General features: G+C 38.9%; 1 protein-coding gene across 1 annotated transcript; it reads left to right on the top strand.

Moving 5' to 3' along the window:
• LOC124142430 (probable G-protein coupled receptor B0563.6) lies at positions 1-27,180 on the top strand. The gene is made up of 2 exons (XM_046510894.2): positions 1-308; positions 24,952-27,180. Exon 2 carries the CDS (start codon positions 24,955-24,957, stop codon positions 26,062-26,064), a length of 1,110 nt encoding a protein of 369 aa, XP_046366850.1. The 5' UTR covers positions 1-308; positions 24,952-24,954; the 3' UTR covers positions 26,065-27,180.

Raw genomic sequence — 27,180 nt, 5'->3', positions numbered from 1 at the left:
CCGTGTGACTGTTTCCCAGCAGATAAGGCGACGGGTTGGACAAACACAACAGCATTTAAACCACGGACAAGAATAACAAACAGTGAGGGTTGAGGGAGGATCTCTTACAGAGGACCTTGGTGACGCAGTCTCATGTTTGTTGGAGTCCCTGGCTAATGCCACGGACAAAGTAAGACGATATCGTGATCAATAGCAGGAGAAGTGGTGGGACGTATTGACAAACGGCGTGCTGTTCACGGGCTTCCATACTAAAGTTTATTACCGGAATGAAATCAAACAGATTCTTTAAGTGACTTTCATTACACGAGGTAGGTTGCTGTTATACCTTCGTAGGATGCTACGTCTACTTAGATGTGTCAGATTGTAACGTTTGGACATGTATGTGTGTTTAGCTCACAATATGTATGTTTAATATTACGTTAACTCATGTCAGTTGAATTGAGAAGAGCGTGAAGTTTCGTTTAGTTAGGACTAGATTAAGTAACCATTCATCCATGATTCCAACCTCATGTAATGTAGGTATAATTCGCACAGAATGTTACAGCTCGTCATCTTACTGTTCTGTAAAGTTCTGTATTTTTCTAACCATACCTTTTCCGAGTTATCGGAAAAGTAACTTACTGTGAACATTACATGCATGTACACTTAAGTTGCTGAATTTGAAGTATATAAAAGCGACAATTCCCTTTTCATAGCCAAGAAATGTCTGCAAAAAGCAGAGTCGAATCCGATTGTATCAGGAACACGCGTACATGCAACACCATGAAATAGTGATGACACCAGGTGATCGCGAAAAGATGAGCGTATCCTGCCCCATAGGTGGCGACCGTCATGCAAAAGCAAGTAAATTGTTCGCATCATGAGGAGATACTATAGTAAAGTTTTCGGTTAATCTTTACGCACATACAATGATATCAGTGGGACATACACAAGGAAAACCAATTAATTCAGATAGGGTTATCGACCACATCTTTACGTATGAATAATATCTTTTCTCAACTTTTGGTAATGATATTTCTATTATAACACGAAACTGCGTAACCATGAGGGGTAATTCCATTTCATCGCGACCAGGTGGCCTCAGTTCATGTAATGCATTTTGTTGCTTCTTTTACAGGTCATAGCTTATTCAAAGAGTACTATGTGTACAACGTAATGTCTCTCAACTCCTCACAGTATCAGAGTATAAGCACCATTCATTTTTTGGATGGGGCAATACTTCAATCTCCAACGCGAATTCTCGGATTTCCTATTATTTCCTGACATAGTGCTGTCCATTATGTTTTGAAGGACAGTATTCTTTTTTATTATTGTACGTAGAAATTGTGTATATATATATATATATATATATATATATATATATATATATATATACCTTATAATATATAACCGCCTAGACAAATGTGACTGAATACTCTCCAAAAATTTATATATCTCTTTATGAACAGTTTCAGATGTTAAAACAATATACAGGAGTACTCTCTCAGCTGAATCAAAACAAATTCTCATATTGAAAGAAGCTTAAGCCTATATTTTGCAAGGCAGCTAACCTCAAAGCTTTTTATCCCCACGGAACTTAATGCAGGGGACCGCCTCCGTGGTCTAGTGGTAGAGCGTCCGCCCGGAGGGCGGAAGGTCCGGGGTTCGATCCCCGGCCGCGTCATACCAAAATACGTTAAAAGGTGGTACTTGTTCTTACCCTGTCTGGCGCTCGGCATTAAGGGGCTAAAACAGGGACTAGTCGGCTCGGAGTCAGTATACTGTGTCTGAGTTGGGTACTCATGTTAAACTGCGGCATGGTATTTCAGTGAGCTAGCACTATAAATCGGCATCAGTCCGGACTAGTACAAGCGGCCACACAAACACATACACGTACACGTACATGCACGTCGCTATATAAGTGCAATAATCTTGGACGCGACGTTAAACCCAATTTCACCTCACCTCACTTAATGCAGGGGGATATAGTCGTCGTCTCGTCCGTCCGTAATCATTTTCTTTCCGGAACCGTTTCATATATTTCAACTAAATTTGGCAAATTTATCAAACAGATCCTAAAGTGGTGCATTTTCGATTTGCGGATGATTTTCTCATTTTCATTTTTTCTCAATTTCCATGGAAACAATTTTGACTTTAAAATTGGTGGTGGATTTCGTTTCCGAGAACAACTTCAAATTAAACCCGGAAAGTCTTTTCATCCAAACTTGGTACATGTATTAACAAATGGCTGAAGTAGTGCCTTTTAATCTGATTTTCCCCTATTTCCATGGAAATAGCAGAACTAAACAAACCATTCAACATTGTTCATCCAAACTTGACACGTGTAATATTCAGTGGTTAAAGTGGAATAGGTATTCTTTCATGACACTTTGCACACACAATTACCAGGTTGTCAAATGATGTCTTTTGCTACAGTAACTTAAGAGTGTTTAGGATTTATATTTTTTGCCGTTTCTATGGCAACAAGTTTGACTTTAACTCGGTCCATACCTGGTAAGTACCTGTCAAAGAAATACAAAGTTCCAAATCCCAATTCCATGGTATTTTTTGTTTTGATAGCTCAATAAATACTGACAGACAGATTAGACAGAACTTCTCCTCTCATCAAGTTGGAATTAAAGAATAGTAAGTTCATTAATTGTTCTTTCGAATTTGGCGGTATTTGTCATTTGCTGATGGCTCGTCTTTATGTTGTGTTAATATACAGTTTAATGTATGACATTTCTTTCCTAAACATATTGAAAGGGAAAGTGTTTTCATTATTGAGTAGTTTACGTTCGACGTGCTGTACTGTAATGGTAAAATTCAAAACTGGCATATTTCTATATCTGAATGTTATGAATGTTTTTACTCAAGAAAAACTGTATCAGTGTCTTAGTTCAGATTCGTAAAGCTGCAACTGGACTCTCAGTCTTAACAGTGTCTGGGAAAGGCAGCGTAGTATCGACCGAACGCACCCTGCTTCGCGGAAAGAATAACCTCAGGAACCCTTTCAAGGCTGTGAGTTGTCATGCATGTGTTAACCAGTTAATAGCAAATCAGCAAGAAAGAATGCCAGGGTTGGTGGAACAGTTCTGAGACAGTGATTGACGGCGTTGATGGAGTTTTCAACATTCACCCCTCCGAGGTCCACACACTTCTGCCAACGATGTAGAGTGCCTGGATCCAACTGATGTCCTCCACAGCCGAAATGACGTCGTCACTATTTGCATAATAGTTGCCAGACAGTTCTTTCTTCAAGTTTGGGAAGAGGTGGAAATCTGACTGACAATTCTGATGAAGGGAGGATCTTAAATAAGTTCAAAGCCACAATCATACATTGAAGCCATCGCGACGACATACGTGCGACGAGGTACATTGTCCTCGTGGAATTACACACCTTTGTGAGTTTTCCACCACGTTTAGCTTTGATCTTCACACGCAGATGCGAAATCGAATAGTATAATATTGGTCATTAGTGATCTGAACTTTAGGGAGCCGTGAAGATCCGGCGTAGAATAGGTCTTCAGTAACCATGCTTGCAATAAAGGGCGACTATATTTGTCGTAAGAGGCGACAAACGGGTTCGGGTGGTCAGGCTCGCTGACTTGGTTGATGCATGTCATCGTATCCCAAATGTGTGGATCTATGATGTCACTTACTGGATTGTGTGTGGTCCAGATTCGATTATTTTTCAGACCGCTGAGTGCGGCGTTAGACAACAAACAATCATTCAATCAATCTGAACTTTAGGGAGGTAGTCCACAGAAGGATTCATTTACAATTCAAGAAAGCCATCACATTGCACATACTTTACCTTCTTAATCGGAGGAGATATTATATCTTTCTACTCCTTTGCCTATTGTCTCTGGGTAATAGTGGTGAACCCAAGACTCCCCCATGGTTACAAATCGTTCAACACAAGTTCTGTGTCTTGATTCAAAACGACATTTTCACATGAGGCCATAAACCTGGAGGAATCGGAAACCAACGTGCTGAAAGTTCATTCCTCAGAATGTTCTTACCTCTCTCATGGGAGTTGCCAACTGTTTTGACTATGTGAACAATACACATAGCGATACAGGATATTAATGCAATATGGTGGTCAAAACACATCACCATTGCTCGTCGCCAAAATGCAAATGTGCAAATCACAAATGTGCGCGATCTACACGAGAAACATAAACAAAAGGCCTATGAAAGTGCAGGGTTTTATGTTCTTGTTTGTTTGTTTTTATACGGGAGTTGGAACATGCCGCGACGAAGTGAAGCAGCAAGAAGCAACGCCATCAGTTACAAGGAAACGGATGAATCCAGGTCGGCCTTAGCCAGGACGTTTCATGTATCCCTACGTACCATTACGAGTCGCTGGAAACATGAAGGGACTTCACGTGACTTTCCCAGATCGGTAATCCACTTGTGACCGCCATAGCCCCAGACCGTTACGCCCAGGCTGGATACCTACGGCAAATGACCACCATGGCAACTTCTACATCATCCGCCAAACCATATTTGCGTAGGATATCAGCCCAGGTGGAGAGGAACCGCCACGTGATGCAAGTTTTCCATCAAGACAGTCTGAAGGAGATACCATGTTGATGGACCAACATAGTCGACTACGACGTCAGAGGTAGCTACAGTGTAGGTGGTGCAATGTCCACACTGTACGACCTCCCTAGGATGAACAAAAGTGTGGTTTAGCAATGATTAATGCTTTTTTAGCTTAGTCCAGGCGATGTGGTGGGAGTATCGACGTGCGCAAAACTGCATGCAGAAAGTGAATGTATTCGGCGGAGGAAGTGCGATGGTGTGGGCAGCAATCCCACACAATGGCAGGACCAACCTGGTTCGAGTTCTGGGCAACTTGATATTTCGTCGAATGACTTTGCTCTCAAAACCGTAATTATTAACGCAGATGCCTTCACAAGCATTTAATTCATCAACTTGTGTACTCATGAAATCATCACAACCAACAGAATCAGCATCGATAGTTTAAATTAAAATGAGCCTTTTTTAAAGGCACGTCTGTTATGACTTATAAGTCAATTATATTAATGCTTCGAGTTCTAATTAGACCGTAGTTTAGTCAAATATTATAAAACTATTAACATTTTGTCTGCATCTTAACATGTTGAATAACACTTAGCGGAGTGCTCCACTCTTCTAACACTTTATTTCTTTAATAGGCTAACCTTATTTATTACCTAACTGACGGATATATCTGATCTCACCTTAATAGTGTTATCGTTATAATTGTAGCATGTTTTGTTTCAAGTAATCATATGAACAGTTCGTCTGCAGCGTTTAGGTCACTGTATGCTTCATGTGCACAGGCTGTGAACAGTATGAATGTTTGTCACAAGGAATAGTGCTTGTTTGTTTTGCATCATTAATAATTCATTATTCTTAATTTTAAAACGTCTTGTTTTGATGCCTATTTAGATGGTTCTCCTTTACAAACTTAGTATCAACAGAAACTATACCTCTTAGTTGATTTTATCTTACGTTTGATTTTTAACTATTTTAAGTTAGCGATATTATATAAATAAAACATAACTGTACTGGCGCTTAGTCAGCACTCAAAGTATACTTCTACATGGTTTTACTTTCTGAAATTTAATTTGAGTTAAAACTTTTACAATGTCTCCCAATACGCTGCTGCTGGGTATCTTCGACATCTGATCGTTACAAATAAATACATTTACCTTTTTCGGCACAAATGTACAGCGTTTCAAACATGGTACGGTCATGTGGATGCAAGTTCATTTGTTTCCCCAATATTCATTGCACCTATTTTTTTCGTAATTACCCAGCCATAGATTACCTTTGAGAAATTGTTGCAGACATAATGATTCGTGATGGTTGATGGTTAAATAGACATAATCAAATTTAACAACATTTTTTTCTATTTTCAACTACATGAACAACTAAACCGGTAACGTTTGTCCCTTAGTGTACAAGGAAATGATCTCATATGATATAAAATTGTATAATGACTCGGTACTGTAATATATTTAGAATTCTTAGAATTCGAAAGTCCTAATGAATCCACCGTTATTTCAACTTATACACAAGATTATAAAAAAAGAATTCCACTATTACCTTGGCGTGAGATAGTTCTGACTGAAATCGAAATAACATGTAATTAAACTCACTGATAACGCATAATCAACTTTGAAATGAATCACAAGGAAACGATTTTGGCAGTGCATCTCGAAACGCATCGAATGAGATTCGAATCGTACGACGACGTTGTTGTGTTTGATAATCTCACGCCTAAATACCCAGAACAACTTAATTTCATTTTTGTGACCAAGTTGCCCTTTTTACAAAAATATGCGTTTTCTAAGTGTCCGTATTTGTGCAGTAAGAACGCAAGTTTATTGTGTCTTGTAGTTTATGAGGAATTATGCATTTGATCCAAAAAGATAAGCAACCCTTCCTTGGCCATATATAGGGTAACCAAGCACCTTCAAAACTTTTGTGAAGAAGAGATATCCAACAGGAGTATCTAAGTCTATAAGAGCTGTGTCCATGTGGAAGGGTTTGACCAAGATATCATCTTTGCAGTTGCAAAGTAGTGGGTAGTAGTTTCCATTCCATACATATTTTATGTTTGTCTGAATTGCCGCACATATCACACCCATAGAATAAAATTGGTTTGATCATGGCTTCAAATAATTCATACAGCCTCTTCAAAGACATGATATGGAAACGAGATTTGATAATACACGGTACATATCAGCGCATGTGAATTCTACAGAAATAAAAATATACAACGTTAATGCCAGAAAACAACCAGTCTGCCGAAATAGACAAACTGGGAGCAAAAAGCAAAGTAGAAACGAAATCCACATGGAAAAAACTGATTCCAAGGGAAATATTTACACACTCAACGGAGTTCCATGAATCAAGCTGAATCTTATCAAATGGACATCACTGAGTGGGTTATCGATGAGTGAGTTAACTTTAGCAGGATCTCAGTTCTATCACGGCGCGTCAGCTAAATGTGTTAGGGAAAGCCCTAGATGATGAAGGTCATTAGCTTTAAAAACAGCACTGGTATGGTGCGGATAAGCCAAGGATCACAATCAGGGCATTTCGGAGATTCAATCATACGATCCTGGCACACATAGGATCATACTCCCATATTTCCGGACAACAAGGTCCAAACGGCTTATCCATATTAAAACTTTGGGACCTATTCTGTGTAACATATTCTGTATAACAATGTCCAGTGAATCATCCTTTCACTTTCTTCAAAGATACATTATCAGATATGTATGACAGAAATGTGAAGCTATTTTGAATTATGTTGATATGTATTTTTCAAGAGACACCATTCGTGCATGCAAACGTGTTTTAAATCATCATCACCATTATTAAGTGAGTAAGTGATTGGGTTTGGTTTAACATCGCTGCGAACAGTTTCAGCTCGATGTGGAAGGAAATCCCGAAGTGATACCCATCTTAGACATTTATCGCTTTGGTGAAACCAACTAGCACAGGTATGTATGGACCTGCAAGCCTAGAAACATACACAGGGCTAAACGAAATCATCTATCATAAACTTTCTGACGTGCCTGAGACTAAGACGACTAGCCCTCACGTGCCCCTACGGTCATTAACTTCTATGTGAGTGACAGGGGGTGGTCCTTTGAACACCATGTAGAAGAAAAGGCCATACATGGTAATCAATATCCTTTTAGCACAAATCGTATATTTAGACACATCGTAAGACATTTTCCTTTGAATATTGTGTTTCATGACATGTCTTGCTCATTAGCAACAATATGAATATGGAGAGATAATCATGCTTACTTTTCAACACTACTGTTTGTCATTTCGGCATGCTAAGTGAACACAACAGTGTCAGCATCATTAAAACATTCTTAATAACCACCTATTCATGGAGAATATGAATCGTTAGTTACATGTACATCTGACTTTACGCTTATTATTTGCTTTAACACCAAATACGTGGCTAGTTCCATGACGTCAACCATCTGCGATGTGCTGCAGCGTAAGGTGTGATATGAAACCTTGGTAACAGTCGTAACTGCCCCAAGCCAAGTTATTTCCTTCATGAAATGATGCTTTATCATCTGTTGATGTCGAAAGAGTGAGGGAGAATGTTATAACAGTACAACGTAATTTTAGGATAGGACAATGTAATCTATTTACTCTTTCCATTCTTTTTAAGTGTACACAATGAGGTCGGCTTAATTGTCTCTTTTCAGTGTTTTCCTCTCCGTGTTTGTAAAGCTGCATATTTTAGATGCATACCGTCTTAAAAACTTTGTAAACTATTTGATTTGTACAATTGCTGTAGAGGTGGAGATAACATGAACAGATTTGCGTGGGAAGAAGGTGCTCAGGAACGGTGACTTTCCTGATAACGTGGAGTCGTTTAAGGGCGGCCGTCATATGGCTGGAATATTGATGGGTGCGGAACGCGGCAACACACAAACAATCAATGCCAACCCTTATCGTGAACGACCCGTGACGATCCGGGGTAGAATAGATATTCAGCAACCTATGCTTGCCGTAAAAGGCGACTATGCTTGTCGTTAAAGGTGACTAACGTGATCGGGTGGTCAGGCTCGCTGACTTGGTTGATGCATGTCATCGATCCAATGTGCGTCGATCGATGCTCATGATATTAATCACTGGATTGTCTGTTCCAGATTCGATTATATACAGACCGCGGTCATATAGCCGGAATAACAACAAATGTTGTCATCACTGACTTTCAATGGTCCATTAATATTATTTCTAAACTATTTTCCAGTTAACTTTACATTAAAGAAGTGCCTTTCATCATTAAGGACTGAAAAACATGGCATCATTGTTTTTAAGCGAGAATCGCTTTTTCTGTCACAGGGTTCTTTTTAAGGCCAAGGTCGTCTATGGCGGACGGGGCACGACAAAGGGCTTATTGAGACGAATAAATGTACGTAAATTCAATATACCATCAAGTTTATGTGTAGCGGAAGGAATGACGATGGGCGGAAGGACAGGTGCCAACGATTCAACGTGTTTTGGCGCGTGGAATTTGCGTACACGATCCAATACATTATGTGTAAATCCCATTTCTGGTGTCCCCCACCGTGATATTGCTGGAATATTGCTAAAAGCGGCGTAAAACCATACTCACTCACTCACTCACTCATTCAATACATCCTACTCAACGTTTGATAGGGGTGATCAGATGTGTCATTCTATTCTAATATACACTTGACATATACAGTATATTATGATAATCAGTTTTATATATCATAGTAAGAAAAGAAAATATCCCCATCAAAGGTGGAGTGATATGTTTATGAAATATTTCCAGATCAAAATGAGACACCACAGAAAAAGCTAAAATTCACAGTTTCACTCAAGTGTGTCTATTCTATTTACCTCCATGTATTCTGGTTTGTATGTTCAATAATGCCATAGTCGAGGATATAACGTCACATGGTCCATTCCCGGTGTACCGTTCCTCCGCATTGTATTGATTCATTGATTTCCCGTTGTTTGTGTTTGTGACAGGTGCCACCGGTGGGACAGGATACGCTCCCCTTTTCGCGAATAGCTGGAGTCATCACTAACTGGTAGTGATTATGAACGCTTACTTCTGATATTGTCGGAATCGTGCAATGGACATTCTTATGATTATGGTAATCTTTTTTTTGGTCACTTCGTTTTAACTGATGTGACGTTCACGACGTTCGGTGGTTCTCTAACATTTGTTCACACGCTTTATGTTTGTTTGTTTGTTGTGTAACGCCACAGTCAGCAATATTCCAGCTATATGACGGCGGTCTGTAAATAATCGAGTCTCGACCAGACGATCCTGTGATTGACAACATAAGCATCGTTCCACGCAATTGGGATCGATGACAGGCATCAACCAAGTCAAAGAGCCTGACCACCCGATCCCGTTAGTCGCCTCTTATGACAAGGCATAGTCGCCTTTTAAGGCAAGCGTGAGTTGCTGAATACCTATTCTACCCCGGATCTTCACGGGCCCACACGCTTTATGACGTTACACGTAACGCGGTAAAGTATTCAGTAATGAACCAAACATGTTCCATTGTGCGACCAAATTGTCTTTTTGTTAACTGCTCTGACAGCGTCTTACTCGGTAGACTCTACCCGTAACTGAATACTATTGTATATGCTTGCAATCTCAAACTGTTATACTACGAATATAACTGACATCTTCGTGACTGATCCTGAATAACCCCTGAGCAGAACAGATCATAGTATATCGACATTCACACTTCATGCTTTTGCTTAAAACGAAACTAATATGAAAGTAATCATGAATCAACCACGTGATAATGAACCATGTACATTGATTAAGTGTTGAACGCGGTTCAGCTGTCAAAGAGGTCAAGGGCCAATTTCTCATCCAATCAATACGTTTGGAACCATTAACTGATCCTTGCTAGTAGTTTGCTCCATAGATTCCTAGATCTTGGAAACAGCGAACGACTTGGCACTGCTGGGAAACACTCAATAGATCAAATCTTGTTGGGGTCCTAATCACAGTGAGTATTCTCAACACGATTCAACGACACAGACGTGATTCAGACGCCATTTATTTCACTTGTCTGGAGCCGGAAGTGCAGACTGTCCAGGGATTTAACTTCCTGATTTCTACGTCGCACGCGTCAATTATTGGGGTTGAGTTGACCATTGCGTTTCTCAGAGCTCTCAGCACGCACGTTTGAGAAATATTAATACAGTGATATTGTAACAAGTTTCCATCCCATACCACAGTTACAGTTAAGGTATGTGATTTTACTTGATATTGATACATACAAAGTAATGTGCTACAGGTGTAATTTCTGTAGAAATCATTGTCCTGACTATTATTGTTCTCATTTTAAATTGGCTATGGATATTGTTGATACTGAAACCTAAATTTATTGGACAGTTATACATGTTGATAAGTTCCGATCACAAATTTTACATCACGGATGCTTCGTAACTCTCTCCAGCATATGTGTTCCATCAAACGAATCATCTTTTATTAACAGTGCCATTACCTTATGAGCCCACAGTAGGATCATGATTGCGACACATTTCTCCGTTCGAAAACAGTGTTGTAACTCGTCTTTCCATTGCTCCTGTTCTTTCGATCCATAACTATTGGCGGCTGCTAACAAGATGAACCTGCCTATCCTACCATGGTGTTTCATATCTCACGGCACAACACTTCCATTCAAGTCATTTCTTGCTCATGGTCATTCAAGTGTCAACGTTGATGATGATCAGTGCACGGAAGGCAGTATTCAGGACCACAACGTGTATGCATGAATATGCACGTGTAACAGAATACTCGATATTCACTGTACACGTTTAATTGCTGTTTTTGATGACAGTGTTATTCCAGTATTCAACCAGATGCCCCCTTCAATTGATATTGTTTCAAACGAGTCCCAGACACATTAAAGTTTGAAAGCTCTACTTTGGACAATTAAAAATAATATTACCCCATAACATAACGGGACATAGTTTTCGTAGATTTATGCATGATACAGATGTATAATAACACAAATATTGATTAACACATATATACCCACATTTTGTTCTTTTTGAAAATCGATAGTAAAAGACGAGTGTTAATTTTTGGAAAAAGATGCCATGAAGCAAACTTAATTGAATAATGGATTTGTTGTTTTCATCTTCAAAGTATGAATCAAACAATTTCCTCTTGTGACTTTCAGTGATATGAAATAACGATTTCTTCAAGAGCACCATGTTCCTTTTAAAGGAACTCACCACAATATGGCGACTTCCTTTAACCTACGAAGTGGTACGAGTTCGTAAACGACCCTTTGTCAGTAATACTGATGTACGGTAATGATAGTTGTGTTTGTCAGAACGTTCGGCATCAAACTTTCAAGTGCATGATGTGAACACTGTATTCAAACGATGGGATGAAGAAATGCGACCATTCGTAAATCATATCCTAACGTCGACTGTATCTCAATCTATTTTAGGGGCAAAGGTGGCCCTGTCTTCAAAGGCCCCACCATTCCCTGTACAATGTTGTGTCCCTTAGGCACGCCAGGAACCAATGAAACCTTGGTTCGAATCCAACTTATATTTCTGGGTTTGTCAGCACCATACCCGTGCTCGTGGGTTTCACCAAATGGTCAGAGACATGCATCACTGCAGGCATTCATCCAATATTAAGCGGACACGCCGTGATATAACTGGAATACTATTCAAAGTGGCGTTACATCCAAACCACTCACTCAATTTATTATAGCCAATTCTTTTGTTTGCTGTAAAAGGTTATTGATAAACGATTTTATACGTGTTATCGACATATCGAATATTTCAAAATACCGATACTGCCACATGGTCTATTACAACGAAAAGGCTTCATTGGTCAGAAAATGGGATAATCGTTTCGGAAACTGTTCGTGCTGAAAAACGTATTTCGATGACATTTTCATCCCATTTTTCCTTTGTAGAATTTTACAGTGAATCATCAATCAGAAGTTATTGACCCCTACCATGTAAAAGAGATTCCAACCCAACGTCGTTTTTCCTCTCCAAGTTAATTCGCTTCTTGGCGTGAAATATGGCAGTTTAGAGTTCTCTGCCTTGAGCTTAATTTACTTTTGCTGACGTTATCACCAGTTCCATTTGGGTCTATAACACATGGCCCATCGCCCCAGTGGAGATTCTACTTCAGGAAACTCTTCAGGCAGTTGATAATTAGCATTACGACAGTGCAACATGGGAATGGACACCGTAGCAATGTATTAAGGACGTGTTAGGAGCGATATCTGAATTTACCTGTTTGTGCATAAGAGCTGTCGAGTTGATGTAGTGATTGGTTTAACACGGACAAGGATTGCAGAGTAGATACGATGAAGTATCATGTGGTAATTTGAATTTATGTGGGTTTGGTTGACTACCGTTTAGGAGTGCAGTGGATCAATGGAATATCGGTGTGCGAGGATACGTTAATTCGAGATACGTTAGTTGAAGTATATAAACATTAAGTGAATAATACATTTTTAGGAAAGTGTTGACCCTCTTATGATACCAAATTTTAAACCGTCTGATACCACACTCTACATGTTTTACTTAAAGGGAGTCTAGGCTCGTCCTAACCGGCAGTCTCAGCATATTTGATCCAAACTTCAAACAAACATTATATTATTGTATCAGTTAATAATACCCTAAACATTCATGACCACAGATACTGTCTCAGTTTGGCACAAAGTCTCGATTTCAACGTCTTGACATAAAGGGAAAATGGACACAAGATCCTGGAACGCAGTCCGCCTTTAGAAAGATTTTAGCCGAAAATGTCGCAAGGGCTATTCTCACACATCACTGTAATATCAGAAGTATAACCTTTGTCACGATATGCACAATCATATCTTGTATCGTTTCATAAACATGTGATTATTGGCCACTGTCATTGGATCCCGGACAAGATCATCATGATTACATGGTAACTCTTTACGGCAGAGTCAAAGGCCATATTAACACGAGAGTATGTTAATAAACAATCAAAACATTAACTAATTATTATACCCCCGTTTACGAAGTAAATCGGGGGTATATAGCGTTCCGTCTGTCCGTCCTTCCGTCCGAGCTTTTGTACGGCCCATAACTTTTTAACCATGCATCCTAGCTTCACCAAACTTGCTACACACATTTACCACAATGAGTATTTGTGCCTTTTGCTAGTTTGAAGATTCTGATATTTTAAATTTTTGCCGTTTCCATGGAAACATTAGAAACTTAAACTTTTAGGGTGGGTGTTTTGTACGGCCAATTTCTTTTTAACCATGCACCCTAGCTTCACCAAACGTGCTACACCCATTTACCATAATGAGTACTTGTGCCTTTTGCTAGTTTGAAGATTCTGATTTTTTTTAATTTTTGCCGTTTCCATGGAAACATTAGAAACTTAAACTTTTAGGGTGGGTGTTTTGTACGGCCAATTTCTTTTTAACCATGCACCCTAGCTTCATCAAGCTTGCTACACATATTTACCACAATGAGTACTTGAGCCTTTTGCTCGTTTGAAGATTCTGAATTGTTTTATTTTTGCCGTTTCCATGGAATCATGGTGAAACATAAATTTTGGGTAGAGTTTTTGTACGATCCATGTTTACAATATTATGTATCCTAGCTTCAGCAAACTTGCTGTGATTGTTTTTTATCTTTTATAAGATTCTGAAAGTTTTCTCTTTTGCTGTTTTCATGGAAACATGATGGAATTTAGAAATTTTGATGACTGGTTTTGTATAGCTAATATATTTTCCAAAATTGTTTCCACATCTGTAGATCATCATAAGTATCTGTGCTTTGCGTTAGTTTCAATTTATGAATTCTGTACCATATCTGTTAAGGCTAGATGGAAATTATTAATTTATTGATTTTCTAATATGATATTGTTCCATTTTTAAGTCATAAATCGCCAATTATGTGTTTTTATATCAACAATTTTTGGTCCTTTTGATAATTCTTATGTAACTCCTCAATGAAATTTTTATTCAAAGGTGTTCATGGTGATCTACTTCCCCGTAGTGAACACTGGTAACATCTGAGATTTTGAGGAGGGGGTGGGGGTGGGGGGGGTCAATTGTCACTGGAACTCAATCTGAGTTTTTAAAACGTCCCAGTCTACTACTCTGACCATAGTGCAGTACAAGTCAAGTTCAATATAAGAAACTGGCAGTCTTAACAAATCAGGTAGTTCGTTTTGGGAGTCATTTTACAAATACTGTATTTCCTCATATGCCCGGCTTTCACTAATTATGGCAGACGTTGATACAGCAGTAGAGATCAGAATGAAATGGGGGATTGAGATTTTCATTGAAACTCTGTAATCACCCAACATTTATTGGAGACACATTTTTGATAGAGGAACTACGGTAATTCTCTTTTGCTCTTTTTCATTTAATGTATAATAAGTATGCGTCATGCTTTGTGGTTAATTTCCAGTATCAAAGGATTCCAAGAATGTATGTTGTGCTAAGCATTGATTTTCCCACACTAGATTGAAATATATTTGCAAAAACTTGTGTTCATTTCAAACATAATGCATCCTCATTGGGTTACAAAGGAAAGGGCAGTTCCTCTGACTTAAAACAACAGGTATATTTCATTAATTAACAAAGTATTTACTATTCGTTGTTGACCAGCGGGGATAACGGGGGTATGTGAGCTTCACTCACTTCTTTCTTGTTTCCTTTCTGACTCTCTTCCTTGTCGTCGGGCTATCAACAATAATTCATGCTGACATCCACTCTCAATAGAAAGTGTTGAATTATATAATTATTTTTAGCAATGGCCAATACGACATCGTCTTTTGTTTATTGCCTAGCCATGTTGGAATCATTTTTAACACAATGCCTCTCTCTGCAGCAAAAGCAGAACAAATATGTGACACCGATTCTGATCCCATACAGTGATATCAAACCTGATATTAGATGTTGCATCAGAGATATGAAGTGGAATACCCACGTAGATGTTCACAATTACAAGTAATTAAATTACTTGGGTTATTTGAGATCATTATGCGACATTGTCGTATTGGCCACATCAGATATACACAAGACTATGAAAGGTTGGAATCCTCAGAGAGAATCACAGTCAAGCATATTCTGCTTGATTTCGGGGATTTCTCCACCACAAGGGAAAAACTGTTCCACGCATATCGGCCTCAATCCATATGTTCATTCGTTTGATTAAATGTGGTTCAGTTTTATAACCTCCTGAGCTAAACACCAACAAAGTCAGTTTGTGTACAAGAGCTTGTTACGACACAAAATATATATTTCAGTGAAGCTACATGTAACATATTCAAAGGGTCATATTTGAAATACTCCTAACCGGATGGTACCTGATTACCTATGTTCCCAACAAACAAGTCATAACAATATGTTCCAAGTCTCCTTGTGTATCGGTATTACGTGAAGGTACTCGTATATTTGCTGTATCACATTCAAAATCAAGTTGCAAACACATCTATCACCAAAATATATATCCGTAGATTGTATATGTGATGTAATAGCCAAAACATATCACCTGTCCCCTACAATGCGCATATGATAACGACAAGACCGCCTCCGTGGTCTAGAGGTAGAGCGTCCACCCGGAGAATTGAATGTCAGGGGTTCGATCCCCGGCCGCCTCATATGAAAAGACGTTAAAAGATGGTACTTGTTGTTACCCTGTCTGGCGCTCGACATTGAGGAGCTAAAACAAGGACTGGTCGGCTCGGAGTCAGTATACTGTGTCCGGGTGGGGTATTCATGTTTAACTGCGGCATGGTATCTCAGTGAGCTAGCACTACAAATCGGCATCAGTCCAGACAAGTACAAGCAGCCACATACACACACGTTCATGCAGGTCGCTATATAAGTGCAATAATCTTGGACGCGACGTTAAACCTGAAGAAACTAATTAATGTTATTACATACAAAGCAAGATCATTCATACCATTAGAATATAAGTGACAAATCCCTTTTCATAATCAAAAGAAATTTCTGCTAAAAACTGAGTCGATTGTGTGATTCCAATTTTATCATGTAAGCATGTATTTAATAACCACTATTTAATAGTGATAGCATGTGTTCGCATAAAGGTATCTTACGCAAAAGCGTATCTTACCCCACCGGTGACACCCATCACAAACACGTGATAAGGCAAGTTAGTTATTCTCCTGAAATGAACATGTGATTAAAGTCGAAATAGGGAATAGTGTCAGACATCACGTCAAATTTGGAAAAAAATGTCCTCCACATGTTTACCCTACAACTTTTTGAAAGTTTTTCTAAGGCCCTGTTACCCTGTTCAAACAACGTTTGAGCAACAGTCGTAGGACGCTCTTTGACATCTTCGTTGAAAAAGCAGGCTCGATTGCACATCTGTCACTTTGAATCTTTATGCAGAGATCTAAATAGAGGAGACGGCGTCATCGGTCTCTTTTATTTATGGTTCAGTCAGGTAAGTCAGTGGAAGGGAATTAACTATTTGACTATGATTGAACGATATCAAATACCGATACACCTGGACCTGAAGTTAACACCCAAATGCCCTTGTTATCAGTCCGGGCAGAAGTTCTGAGGCGAAAGTCTAAAGGATAACTTCAGCAGCGGAGCACAATTTGTGCTCATGGGGATGCCTATTTCTTTGCAATATGTCCTAGTCTTGCCTTACGTTATCAAACGCAGCATGGAAACGAGACATAGAACTGACTGAACGATCGAATCACCCTTAAATATATGCTCCTTACTGGCATGACGTTCTGTGATTATCAAAGGTAAATCCAATTAATTGGACTGTGCCTTATATGCAGTTGGAAAGGTTGCTTTTGCTTTGAAACTGTCGTATTCTTGTTATAAGAAATCACAAACTCGGTTTAGATATTTTTCAAAATATCAGCGATGTTTATTGTACAGATATATTTCCAACTGATATAGGATTTGCGGTAGTATCTTAAAAGCTGTGAAAATAACCCTACTGCATTGTTTGTGTTTTCGTAATGCGAAATAATGTGTGCAAACGAAATTACACCTTTCTTTTCGCAATAAAATTACATTCAAAGATCCTTCGTAATAGCTATCCTACGTGACTAATTAATCACGTTTTATGTGAGATAGTTACACATCAGAAGGAAGACGTCAATCGAGTTTGATTTAGAATGGTGACTCATTTACGTACAAAGCCGGATTATTCTTAAATGTTTATTTCAGGAATCATCTGAAGCCTTTTGTGTCTGCTACCTCCCGATACAGCTGTGCGCAGCGTTTTCACCCACCGTGTTAACATTCACATTCAGAAGGCTATCGGCTGACATTTGAACTGGAGCTTTTTGCAATCTAATATGCCTAAATTATTTTTGATGTAAGATCCAGGCCGACAAAAACATCAAAACACAACATTTAATACAAATAAATGTAGGAATCAAATGGGAATGGTATTATTGCAGTGTTGATTGGACGTCTATAGTATTCGAGATTGAAATGGAGTCGCTGGTGAGTCGTTTTAGGCACAGACATTCGGTGAAGAGTCGCGTTCCCATTGCTTGAAACCATGCACATCTAACGAAAGTTATAACGTCATTGTAGCTTAAACTATGTATTAAAACCTGAAATGGTGGCACTTTCCATTTAATATTATAGTATTATTTTAGAGTCAAAACAAGTAAAGACTACTGTTGTGATAAAATTAGTTTTCGGTTTGTCTGCCAGCCACAGTACTATGGCAATAATCATAATCACAATCATAATGGGAGGGCGTAGTTTGATTAATGAAAATATCAAATGTAGATTATGCAATGAGTTTAACAAGAGTGTCCAACACATTGCAAGTGTATTCCCAGCTTTGGCACAAACACAGTATCTTAAGCGACATGATGGCGTAGTTCGATCATTTTATTACCGTCTTCGCCATGCTTTTGGTTTTGACACAGAGGTCCATCCATGGTACGACCCAGAATAGGCAGAGGGCGTCATGGAAAATGATAAATACAAAATTCTTTGGAATAGGCCCTTTTACAGCCTTAGACGTATCTAGGCCAACAAACCTGATCTTGTCCTTTTTGATAAATCAAATGAAATCATTTATATCATTGCCTTTCTGTCCCTTTTGACACAAATGTGATTGGCAAGATTCAGGAAAAACGTGGCAAACATGCGGACCTCGCTTTCGAAATGTCACGCTTGCATCCCAAGTACCAAGTTGTCCGATTCGCCATTGTTCTCGGTGCCTTAGGTTTGACATCTCCCAATCTGTTGACAGACATTGGGAGAGTACCCGGATTTGCTGCCTGGAATACAGCCCTTCTGGCAATCTGGGTAATGCAGAAGGCTTGCAGTGTTGGGGACCCTTGACATTCTCCGACAAGGTCTCGGTGGGTTTGACTAGGCAGCTCTTCCTGGGAGAAATCCCATTCACTGTCTGGGCTGCGTGTAGAGGGGGCAAGGGCCCTGAGCTGATGGATGAGCCTAACCAGCCTGACTGTGCCAGGATCACCCAAACCCTCTTTGCTGCATTTCCTATTTTAATCTGTTAATAATAATAATAATAATAATAATAATAATAATAATAATCATAGTTTGCATTTATTTATTTTTAACTGTAATAATGATAATGATAATGATGTCAATAATTTAGAGGGCAGTGCAAACATAGAACTACTGTTTCATTCGCTCTCACCTGGTGTTGTGATATTGTGTATATGTGTTACTTTGTTACGTTTTTGCTTTATTTTAGCCCTTCTCGTTTTAGACTGGGGTCATGGGTTGCCAAGTTGTCCCTTATGAAACTTATGACCGTAGGTTCGAATTACGGATGGCCCTGATTATGTTTCTTTGTCAGCAACACACACCCATGCCTTTCAGCAAAGTGGTAAACGTTGAATATGTGCACCTTCCTGGCACATCAAGCTGACACGCCGTGATATAACTGAAATATTGTTCAAAGCGGCGTTAGACCAAACTCACTTCTTCACTCATATAGGTTGTCGAAATATATATTTTTTAAAAACCAGCCTTATGTTACCTGTGTCAAATATCAAATATAAAGATGTAGAACCACTTTTTTACGACTTTGTGTCAATATACATAATTTTCACTAAAACACATTGACACAAATCCCTGGCAACCCCCAAGATAATAATGGTTAATGCCCTAGTTAAACTCTGATTTTATTGTTTGTCAACGTTCACTTGTTTCACAATAAGTATTAACTGTAGATGTATCATCTAGCTGCTGCAAGAACCAACAACATTGATCATAGATTTCCAATGCCTCTGAAATATAGCATGCGCACAGCTAGCAATTAGACGCAATGATTGATTTCCAGTCAGTTTGATGGAAAAGCGGAACATGCAAAGAATATTTACATCTTGTACAAGCCAGGTCTAATTATGGTAAGACAGGATAGAAGCGCGTACTTTATGGCTTGAGGCTTGCGGCAATATCACAACCTAACGTTTCCTATCTACATATACTTCAGACGAATGGAAACTGCATTATGGATTCCTGAAAAAAGGCCTTAAGACTGCCCATGGATTTGCAGAGAGTGGTTGCTTTTTCGAGAATCTGTGTTTCATGTTGCTTGATGTGCAGTGGAAACATACAGGCGACCCTCTCATTAACACAGATAAAATGATTTTGTTTACTGCCACTAGAATTAGCAAAATATACTCCTCAAGGTAACCCGAAAACGAGAATTCCTGGTGGATCAAGAACCTGTCAGGGTTGTGCAAGCTGAATTAGTCTCGACTGGCGTTGCTAATGCATAACCTCTTGATGTCAATCTGCGTGGTTAAGGGTGTCTCATTTCTTTGAGAACCACGTTCATCTTTTTACTGTTTGAGGCAGCTTACGGCAGTATGCTCAGCATACATGTTCATGTAAATTTAGGTCGATCGTGTTCGAAGATACGAGGAGAACATTGCCAACAGCGTCAACTGGATTAACCAAATCAATTATATATATAACTGTGGGCGTTCTTTTTCTTACAAATGCAAGTGATATGTTCAATCTTTTTCCAAAAGCAGACACAGATGTCCCTTTTGTGTATTGCTTTGCAACACAATGTGCAGACCGCCTCCGTGGTCTACTGGTAGAGCGTCTGCCCGGAGAGCGGAAGGTCGTGGGTTCGACCCCCGCCCGCGTCATACCAAAAGACGCTATACAACGCAAAATACGTTAAAAGATTGGGTATTGGTGTTAAACTGCGGCATGGTATCTCAGTGAGCTAGCACAATTAAATCGGCATTAGTCCGGACTACTACACACGCGCGCATGCCCATCGCTATATAAGTGCAACAATCTTGAACGCGACGTTAAACCCCATTTCACTAAGTTCTGTCACGTAATTGCCAAAAGCTATTCACATGTTCAAATTCAATATACATTTGAATTATTCTAAGATGTGTAAACTGCATAACCCATGCACCTGGTCGTCAAATGTCCACATGGGTATATTGCTAAAACGGCGTAAAACCATACTCACTCACTCACTCCAATGTCTACGATCGTTGTCATTTTCAGTGAACATTAAATATATAAGCCTAGGCATCCTGGAATGCGGATATTCAATACATATAACTATTTATCCCGGACAGACAGCACCATTTTCAAGTTTCTTAATAGATCGCTGGTTTCCTTAGCGTCAGAGACGCAATGCCAGGATGATCACGGATTCAAAAAACAGATTCGCCCCGAATATGATCAATGCGCTGTGACGTGAAACACCATACCACACAGGTTTATCGAAAATTGTAATCGTCTTCCGGCTTTCCTTCCGCATACCGTTCACAGGCCTCATATAACTGAACTACTGTTACAAACGGTGTTAACCCCAACTCACTCAAAGTCATTGGAGTATTCAGGCCACTCCCACGTGACTAATTAACGTGTGTTCATCAAAAGTGAAGTCACATTAATTGTTTTCAAGTATAGCGAGATAATGCAATGGTTTCCTGCCAAACGTTAAAACAACAGCACTTTGGATATCACTCTTTATCACATTATTGAGTTAAGATGTTTATGTTTTTATAACCTTTGCACAGACTGTTTATTGAATCGACAAATTCTTCGAAAGAATCAGATGAGGTGGACATTTAAGTAGCAAAATATCGCTATACATGAAGCGTTCCGGCAACCAAATGATCGAGTGATTTTGGCCTAAAAGAGTTTGATTGCACACTGGGTGAGTTGGGTTTAACATCGCTTTGAAGAGTATGTCAGTTGTATCACGTCGGGTCAGCTATGTGTGAAAGGAAAGCCTAAACCGAAACGGGTATGGTGTTGACATATCTTGAAAAATAACCGGGGTTTCAGAGACACACCTGAGGAATTCAACTCATGCTAGCGGCTTATGGCATAATTGCCCCTGCACTCAAGTTTGTTGTGTGACACCGTGCGTTAGCTATATGCCGGTAATTTGTAAATGATATCTGGACCAGGCAATTCGGCCATAGAGATCATAAACATCGATCTACGGAACTGGGATACGATGACATGTATCAACCATGTCCGCTAGCCTGACATCCCGATCCAGTTAGTCGCCTCAAACGGCAACTTGAGTTGCTGAAGATCTTCATGGGGGTCACGCTGAAGAACGGTGTATAATATATAAATTCAATTTTAAAGAAGAACAACTAGTAACTTTCGTCTGTGATTAAACCTATTCTATTTATTTTGTTTCTTGTGTCATTTCAAGTATGGTGTCGTGAATATGTTAAACACTGACCGTACCATAGCCACAAGAAATCTCTGCTTAAAACACTAATAAATAGTGATGATTCGAGGTGCTCGCGAAAATGTAAGCTTATCCTGCCCCAGCGGTGGACCTGTGTCTTGAATATGTGTTCCATATTTCATATTGCTGTACAATAACTCTATAGAAACATATGAGTGAAGAAGAAAACAAATGTTTGCACAATGAACTTGCTCCAGAGATTGATAATTACCAATTTGAAATACATTGCAATGCTGTATTTCGATTTTGAGCCAATAATCGTTTGATAATCCGGGCACAGAGTCTATGATAAACGCTTTAACGAACCACCTGGAGAGATAATATTTATTTTTTAGCAGCAGAAAGATATCTTATCGTTGTGTGTTTGATTATAAGGTATTATTTTTCATGCAAATCAACACCAGAGCCGGTGAAATTGTAGTTCAGAACACCACTAGATAAATATTTAGAGATGCTTGTGAAAACTGTCGAGGCGGTGTTGTTATCACCTTTACCTTGATCGTGGAGCAAATTCACACGTCTTTTACCAGTTCAATATCTCGTTTTAAAACAGTTCACCTGCCAAAATACGTTAAGTCAATTGCGTAGGATTATTTTCATGATAAATACCTAAAGAACAAAAAAAATATGAAACTCATTTCGTTTGTCGATATTCTGAAATTATCATATACTCTTTATTCCAAAAAACTTTCAATATTAGGTAGGTATATGCTTTAGTGTACACGACCAGGCTAATTTTGTCGAACATTTGTTTACGGATTTTAATGTCGATAGACGTCCGTAGCTTTTGTTAAGATCAAGTTTGTTGTAAAGATTGTGTTTTGTTTGTTTGTTTTTAACGCCGCACTCGGCAATATCCCAGCTATATGACGGTGGTCTGTAAATAATCGAGTCTGGACCAAACAGTTTACTTTTATTATTTCACAATGTTTATGGTAGACATGTGGAGGACATTTCCAAATATGCAATTCCCTATTTTGACTTGTATCGTAAGTTCCAACCTTGTATAATCACTTTTTCATGGTAGGAGGCGACTAACGGGATCGGGTGGTCAGGCTCCCTGACTTGGTTGATGCATTTCATCGTATCCCAATTGCGTGGATCGAGGCTCATGATATCAATCACTGGATTGTCTGGTGCAGACTCGCTTATTTACAGACCGCGTTCATAAAGCTGGAATATTGCTGAGTGTGGCGTTAAACAACAAACGAACATTTTTTTATGATGATTCATAAACACATGCTCACGATATATATGAAGTCGGAATCGTTCAATCGACTCTGCTTTTGGCAAAGCTTTCTTTTGAATATGGAAAGGGTTTTATTTTGAAACACTGTGTATTTTGTAACATTTATTTTGAACAAGTCATGAATATACGTTTGTCACTGTGACCCCTTTTCGACACGTTCTAAGATAGCTGGCGTTCCAAGAAAGACATTTTCAAAGCCTTTTTGTCGTCGTGGTTGCTCGGTTCCAAATTAGAAATAAGAGGTGTCTAATTATGTACAGTTAGACAACCTTATGTTTCACTGTTGGTTTTTCTCCCAACTAGCTAATTCTTTGCTCAGTTATTAAGCATTCGGGCAGCGATTTATTTATTTCATTTTCTGTCATATTCTAGTACATACCAGTACTTGTGTCATGTGAGTAAATGTGTGCGTGATTGAGTGAGTATTCCGACTTCATTACGGCGGGTTGTAAATAATCAACTCTTGGCTAGGGAAATCACTGACTGAAAGCAAAAAGAAGACTCAATTGCATTTATACCCAATCTGTACAATCACTGAGCCTGATCGTGATCACCAACTGATCGTCATTTGTTGGCAAGCATAAGATATATTGGATCAATTCTGAAACAGATTTCCTAAAAGGAGTGTGATAAAAATATAACCACACTGTTCTATACTCCCTCCATTGACCACCATCTGATCCTTCTTATGACTGGAAATGAAAATATTAACTCTTCTATGTTAAATCTCACTGTCATATGTTTAATGGAGTTATGGATTCGGTTGCCAGGGTTATCGGTCAATATGAAAGTGGTCATGGTCTTGACTGTAACTGCCCTTCTAGTGGAATCTTAATGGCAATTGGAGCACATGGAGATGGCGTGTTTGTGTTTATACTTGTGTGTGTGTGTGTATATATTTGGTGTATATATACACCAAATCGTTATACCAAATATATGTATATTATCGTTGCGAAGGAGGTCGATCTCCGGCAATTCGAGTGATTTCTGTATGATGACCATTACAAATATGGATTGATTTATCGCAATTCAAATGCATTATATTATACTTAATGAAACATGTTGGTCAATCTTGTGATACAACATATACACACAGTTGAGTGAAAGTGAAACGTGATGCATTATTTGTTATGGTTGCACTAGTCTTATGTCATTGAAACTTGGCACAGAACGGAATCATACACAAAGGTACATGAACATGTTCAAAACGATACACTTTCAGAGCGGACGACGTTAGTTTAACAGACGCAATTTCTCGACTTTTGATTAATGTACATGATTATATTAGGATACATAAGTGTTAGATAGATACAGGTTGAATTAACATTGAAATTATTAGTGATAAAGAGGCTGTTTATCAATTTTAGTAAGTGTATAAATAATAAGTTGTTTCTAATTGCATACAATACACAAAGTGAATGAATTGACAATCACTTCGTTACTAACAATGAGTTGTATTCTTTCAGATAATGGCCACTATTGTGTACAACATATCAAACCACAGCACCGAGTCGTCACCTACAGCAGTGGAAATCAACCGATGGGATGATCTCTCCTCAGTACTGCGTGCTTACGTTCCATTTGCCCTTGATATTGACAAATATGTTACCCCTGTGTGGTGTGCCATAGGAATAATTGGAAACATTGTTTCAGCTAAGGTGTGGCTTCTCCGTCGAATGCGTAAATGCAACACCTCAGCATCATACCTGACAGCCCTGGCCATTGCAGACATAACATTTCTTATTTTACACATATTTTACGAACTTCAATATCCATGGCAACGTGGCGCTCTAGATTTACAAGGATGGTGCCAAGTTTGGAACGTTATGTACATAGCAACACAATACATATGTATGCTTCTTGTGTTAGCTTTCACAGTTGAAAGGTTTCTCTCGGTATGCCATCCATTTGAGTGTGAAAGATTTTCTCGATCATCGCGATCGCCAAAGGTTATTGTTTTGGTTTTGGCCTCATCATTTGCGATATCGCTGCCACAGGGATACTTCTGGCACATCGGACAGAACACAGAGGAATGTCAAGTCCGGGAAAATGACGACTATCAGCACAGTAGTAAGTTCTACATAGTATGGAACTGGACAACGGAGATGGTAATGTTCGCTTTGGTACCGATAATTGTCCTCATTCTCAATATCTGTGTATTGAGACAGATTAAGAGTGTGGGGAAACTCTACATTAGTGAGTCCGACTACCGAACGGCTAACGTTCGATGTACTGCAACCACAGTCACACTTCTCTGGATTTCCTTCTATCTCATCTTCACCAAACTCCCAGTCACCATTGTGTACGCTCTCCAAACCAGTGTCAAACTTGGCAAATCCATGCCGCTTGATGATATGGGCAATGACTGTACTTGGCAGAGCTATTTCTCCTACTTTGCTAGTAGGAAGATCGTGGAAGAGATTGCTCTATCCCATCATGCGTGTAACGTATTCATCTACTGTGCCACAAGTCGACAGTTTCGCCGTCACTTTAAGGCCTATTATGGAAGTCTTGCCTGTTCAACCACGCATACAGATTGTGAACTCGATGCCCCACAACCGCTCCAAGTGAAGAAGTGAAAATAATAGTGTGTTTTTTCTGGACCTTTTTTTATGGAAATATCTCTGGTTCAAGCAACTACACGATATGAAGCGTCCAGTGAAGATAACATGATTCTTAATATATGGTGAAAGCCATACAGCAGTCGAATATCTTGCACAAAGAATACTTCTTGTGACTATAAGAATTGTAAGGACAGAATCGATTTTGGAAAATTTCGTTTTTAACTCAAAGGAATTCAACCTGATGTATTCGAGTGAAGATGGCGTTAAAGCCATCAACAACATGTCACTAAACGACCATCATTCAGCGTGACAAGAGTATTGATTTGTACATGACGTTGGTTTTCTATTTACGCATGAAATGAGAACAATATTATTCAAGGAGAACTGAAAAAAGAAATAGAGTTAATTTCGAAATACACTTAATCGGTTATTGACATTATGTTGAAGCAAAAACATGGCCTTGCTCATCAGTTCAGACAGAAATATATGAAACATAAAAATTGGCATATTTAACAGATATGAAGAGTAGATGAATTATAACAGTATAACAGTTGATATATGGCAGCGAAATGGTAATGTATTTGAAAAGAAACAGCATTTAAACAATTTGAACTTAATACTGTATGCGAGCGAGTTGGGATAGACGCCGAATTGAACAGTTAATGACGAAAGAATGGCCAAAGTGACGCCAGTCATTGACCGGCACAAGCGCCGGCACATGTATGACGCTGTCAAACAAATACTCTTTATGGTGTATAAGGTCCTCACTAAGAGCCCACACTCCCTTAAATTCACTGTAATTGTACATGTACAAATTTTATCAACCATATTTATTTTTATCCATTTACGTTGAACCATTTTATTCAGAAGATACAATATATTTTTTTGTTCTATTTGGATTCATATGGATCAGAATAAACATACTTGGAGATATCTGACCTCGAGCTTAAGCATGTGACCTGGATCTTAAGAATGTATGAGGAGAAAGTCGCAAGACATGAAAATCATTAATAAAAAAGAACGCAGTCTGCCGTCTATATTCATGTTTGCGCTTAAGCTATGGCAGGGGATGCTTTCACAACGTTTGTAATGCACATTTGTCTTCTGTGAATAAAAACACTTTCGCTTCAA

This window comes from Haliotis rufescens, unplaced genomic scaffold (genome assembly GCF_023055435.1).
Source record: "Haliotis rufescens isolate VD_foot unplaced genomic scaffold, xgHalRufe1.0.p SCAF_1, whole genome shotgun sequence".
NCBI lineage: Eukaryota > Metazoa > Mollusca > Gastropoda > Lepetellida > Haliotidae > Haliotis > Haliotis rufescens.
This window is presented reverse-complemented; position numbering and strand designations above follow the sequence as displayed.

Excerpts from the sequence above, each read along its gene's own strand:
- LOC124142430 (XM_046510894.2), top strand. The coding sequence starts at position 24,955 with ATGGCCACTATTGTGTACAACATATCAAACCACAGCACCGAGTCGTCA.